Raw genomic sequence first — 5,237 nt, 5'->3', positions numbered from 1 at the left:
TATATTTTTTAATCACCCCCATGATCTTGTCTGATATTATTAGATAAAATCCATCTCACTTGTCATTAACAAACAAAATGTCCTAGAAAATCATTTTACAGATTAAGTAGTAATATTAAAAGATTTAAAAACAAGCAGACCAAGAAGCAAGAAGTATAAATTAGTAGACAAGAACAACAGTGCTCAGTCACATCCACGAAAGCCACATCTCTTTCTCTGTGAAAGACTCATTTCGTGGCTATAGGACCCATATGATTCATTTCATGCTACTGTTTTCCCCATATAAATTGAAGCCAGACACTTCTTGGAACCTAGGGAGGCACATGGGTTTCCTAGCCTAGCCCTTCTTTTAATTTGTCCTCCTCTCTCCTATTTTCAGGTCCTATCCCACACATTTTCTTCGCTTATTTCTCACCCAACTTCATAGGTGGACTTGGCACATTCTTGTTTACTAAAAGATTCCTCTTTCCCCACAAGATTTCTAATTACATTTATGAATACATTTTTTTTTAAATCTTACCATTCAACAATTTCATGACGATTATTATTTACACTCAAATCAGAAGAAAGAACATTCTATGATGATTATTATTTAGCATTAAGTTAAGAAAACAATTTGAAAGTTTTTTTTAAAGGGTAAAATGTTATTTTGATTTCTAAATTTTACTAAATATTTTTTTTTTTGGTCCTTAAACTATAAAAAATGAATTTTTTTTCATCCTTAAACTTTGTAAAAAGTTTGTTTAATAGTTAAGAGATGAAAATAGGGATGAAAAAAAAAAAAAAAATTTAAATAGTGTTGAGATGATAAGAAAAAAAAACCTTTTGGTAAAATTTAAGGACAAAAGGTAAAACATTTTCAATTTGAATTTTTTTTAGGGTAAAATGCTATTTTGATTCTAAACTTTATCAAATATTTGTTTTTTGTCCTCAAACTTTAAAAAGTTTTTTTTTTCATCCTTAAACTTTGTAAAAAAAAAAAATAGTAGTTTAGAGATAAAAATATGGATGAAAAAGAACTTTATTCAATAGTGTTGGCACGAAAAAAAAATTGTAAAATTTAAGGACAAAAGGTAAAATATTTTCAATAGTATGGGAACAAAAAATGAAATTTTCAATAGTTTAAGGACAAAAAAATGAACTTTTTAAAGTCTATGGGTGAAAAATAAATTTTTAATAAAACTTAGGGACCAAAATAGTATTTTTACAATTTTTTTAAATGATAATAAAAAATTAATTATATGCATAATTGAGTTAATTGGAACCCACTTCTTTACCATTGTGAGAGGTAGAGTCTAGGGATAGCAGATGGGTCAAAGTCCAACCGCCCTATTAGAACAAGAAAGAGCTAAAAGTCCCGAGCCCAGCATAGTGGGCCCAAATCAAGGCGGGCCCCCATAGCGCATCCGAAGCTCGGAGTAAATGGGAGGATGGATAAAGTCATCACAAAAATCCAAGGATCACCACCTAAAGAAGAGTCTCTCCTCCAAAGGATGCCCAAAGAACAATCAACCCTCAAGTAATGGGTCATCTCTCCTCATACTAGCTCACCTAGATCCCAAAACATAAGTAGGGGAAACGAAGGATCAGGAAAACAAACAAGAGAAGGAGGAAAACCATGAAGGGGACATATATCCCTTCCATATTAAATACACCCCAACTACTAGTAGTGCCTCATTTATAGTTGAATGATACACCAAAACAACGTCAAATAGCTTGCCTTCCACCCACCTTACTTCAAAAGAAGGAAAAAAGTAAGGGATGTGACAAATATCTTAACCCGATCCATATCCTCCCTACAAATGGATGGTGAGGAGGGGACCTTCATGAGTATAAATAGGGACGGATCTCCCATGCACAAGGGATCTAGAACTAGTGAGTTTAAGAAAGAATATAAGTGTTAGATAGAGATTAAAGTTAATATAAATTTGTATCCTTAGAAAGGGACACCCCTTCTCAAGCGAGCCGAGGATGTTTTATATGCAATAAAAACAGCATCTTTTTATTCTTGTTATCCAATCTTTTGCTACAATTCATTTGAGATTCATTTTTACATTTGCAAGTTAGTTCTTCATCCATCTCTACAAATTAATTGCTTCCATTTAGGCCTTAATATTTCATTTTACAGGTTTTTGCCCATAAAACCATAATTGTATTGAATATTCTTATAACAATTACGTGTATAATATAATATTCTTCTTTCTGAATTAAAGAAATAGTAATTTTGGCTTAAAACGATAAATGATGAACCATTAAAACCTTATAAAAAGAGTCTAAATTAAAAAATAAAATAAGTAAAATATTTTCTATTCACCTAGCTTGTTTGAGTGAGTTTATGTTTTTTTTTTTTTATGTGTAATTTTATATATAATTTTTCAATCCAACTTATTTTATTCAATTTATTTTTTAAGCAACATAAGAAAATAAGTTCACAAAAACAAATTCTTTATAACAAGAATTTTTTAAAAAAAAAAAAATGAATAGCCCTAAATTGAACACTTCGGTTTTGATATAGGCAGAAGAGAAGGTTGACGAGCCGAAACTGAGTCAATGAATCTATGTTCTATGGATTTTCATCAATTCTCTAAATCCAACTCTCTAAAGCGATTTTTCTCAAAAAAAAAAAAAAACTCTCTAAAGCGACATATATTGGGTTTTTGCATGCATCCTACTAATATTTACATTTTGGTGGACCTTTCCTACTTGAGTGCTTAATTAAACAAATATATAAGGTAATAGTTACTAATCCCACCTTTCACATCTTTGATTTGAGGTGGCTACTTGCTCAGCCACTTGTTTTCCTTATAAAAGCCGGCCTCATTGAAAACATGGTATTTTTAGCCCTAGTTGAATACTATGACCAAATTGTGATACAAAGTAAATTTGTCTTATTAATCAATCAAGTGCCCATCTTCACTCAAAACAAAAAAAGCAAAATGGGACAAGATATATGGCCTGCCATCAAAAACTCCATTATACAAAAATTTTGCTTTCTCTTTCTCTTTTCTTTGCCTCTCGAACTTTTATTTATTTATTAATATATGATTGTGTTCTTTATCATTAGATTAAGATATCAATCAATTTTTTTGTATAAGCAAAGATTAAAACTCAAATCTTTTATTCAATCACCAAAAATTTTACCAGTTACTAATCCCACCTTTCACATCTGAAGTTACCACACTGTGGGCTACACTTCTTGCACTAAATTTGTATTCGTTATAATCGGAAAGGTAGAGCTTGACATGGTATTTTTAATTGGATGAAAACTCAACTAGAAACCATACATGTCACTTTCTAATACAGAAGGCAAATTCTGTTTGCTGGGGTAAAAAAAGGTGATTGAGGAAAAAATTACAATAGTGGATAAAGTAAGATATGTCACCACTCACCACATGAAAGTTATTATTTTACTTCATGATGGTTAAAATGACTTTATCTAGTGAATTAGATCTCTCATGATATGGAGTAACTGTCACAGCATATTGAGCTGTCTACTTAAACCCTAAAAAAAAAAATAATAATAATTTGAGAGAGTTATGTATCTATGAATGCAAAGTGTCCTCTATATCTATAGAATTTAAAATACATTATGAACAATAATAATAATAATAATAATAATTAGAACTGCAATAGAAAGGACCCGAACACCTGAGGTCACAGTCATGCACCCTTGATCTGAGAGTGATTTATGCCTGTCTTGAAACCTACAGCTAAAATTAATTAATAGCCACTTGTTCATACCAAGTCATATTCACACATTAAATATTCTAGTTTAATTCAACATGTCTACTTTTCTAGCTAGCAAAAATATCTACTCCATTCACAGAATATTAGTACATGCATTTGCTTTGGAAAAAGACTAAAAGCTTTTCAGGCTAAAAAGTTGATTTTATCTCTCTTTTGTTACACAGCCCCCCATCTAGCAAAAACTCCTTATTATCCAAAAAAGTAAAAGTAAAAGTAAAAGTAAAAAGGAAAAACAAAAGTTTATTTAACACACATATAGAACAAAACAACAACCCAATTGGATTCCAAACTTTGTCTTTCTAGCAATATATATATAAGAGAGCTTCTTGGATTTCCATCATATAATTGATTAAAGAGAGTGAGAAAGTAGGGTTAAATAAGCAAAGGGTCCATGATTCCCTCATGCGGGCCACTTGATTGTGCCATGATAGCAAACCTAGCTAACCTCTCTCTCTCCCTCTTTGGCTCTGTGAGAGAGTATATATATATATAAACAATGACCCATCTAGTCCTCTTTGTATAAAAGTCCTATGTCTTCAAACATGAAGTAGACCTTGTACACACAAACGACAATGGTATGTATAAGCTTCATTCTGAACACATACGGCCTCTGCATCACGTTTATGATTTATCAACTCAAAACCTCACACGTATACACACAGTCAGTCATGTATTTATCAAACACAGTACGTACCAAACAGTACTTTGGCTTCACTCTAAGTCTCAAAGATCATCATCGAGAACCTTACATAGCTTCAAACTAGTTAGTTTGTCCCCCACTATACTTTTTATAGAGAAATGATGATGCATTGTTAAGGATCATGATCCATTAAAGAAGAAGCTTGAATTTCATAATGATTCAATTTCATGAAAGTGGGGTCTCAAAGATTAGACATAGTAGAAATACTATATATGTTAGTGCCATTATATTGTTGTTAAGTTCCATTTTTGCTATTAAATTTTAAATCCTTTAGTTTATGGTGTAATAAACTAAATTTTTATAGTTTTAAAAGTAATAATTTAAACCATAAGATTTAAAAAAAAAAAAAAAAAATACCAAACTAGCTCTTCTTTTCTTTCTTTTTTAATAAAAACTTTTCCATTGTAATGAGTTGAGATTTAATTTGTTACACTTTTTAATTATAGATTTAAATTATTTTATTTATTTATTTGGTTGAGAGTGCATGCATGGAATATTATAATTTATAAGTTTTTTTTATTTTTTTATTTTTTTTATTTTTTTTATAAGATCATTTTTCTTTTGCATATTTTTTTCAATAATTCATGCAACATCACATGCGGCCCACCACTTCACACGATGGATAGATTAATTAATAGCTATAAGAAATTTAGAGAGGATCTTTCTGTTAAGATTTGAGAATGGGAAGAGAAACATATATTCTAATTTTTATTTAGGATTTTTTTTTTTCATTTTATGCAAATTTGACATATGGAAATGTGTCATATCTTGAAGAGAGAGAGAGACCAGT

At 30.4% G+C, this 5,237-nt stretch overlaps 1 protein-coding gene across 1 annotated transcript in view; it reads right to left on the bottom strand.

Moving 5' to 3' along the window:
- Window positions 1-4,252: 4,252 nt before the first annotated feature.
- LOC115989846 overlaps window positions 4,253-5,237 on the bottom strand; it is a 3,210-nt gene continuing 2,225 nt past the window's right edge. Inside the window, exon 2 of the mRNA XM_031113725.1 lies at window positions 4,253-4,357. Within this exon, the coding sequence (XP_030969585.1) occupies window positions 4,253-4,357 (105 nt within the window). The remainder of the gene's footprint in view (window positions 4,358-5,237) is intronic.

The sequence above is a fragment of the Quercus lobata genome, chromosome 5, assembly GCF_001633185.2.
Source record: "Quercus lobata isolate SW786 chromosome 5, ValleyOak3.0 Primary Assembly, whole genome shotgun sequence".
Taxonomy (NCBI): Eukaryota; Viridiplantae; Streptophyta; class Magnoliopsida; order Fagales; family Fagaceae; genus Quercus; species Quercus lobata.
Note: the sequence above shows the minus strand (reverse complement) of the source record. Positions and strands in the feature narration are given on the sequence as shown.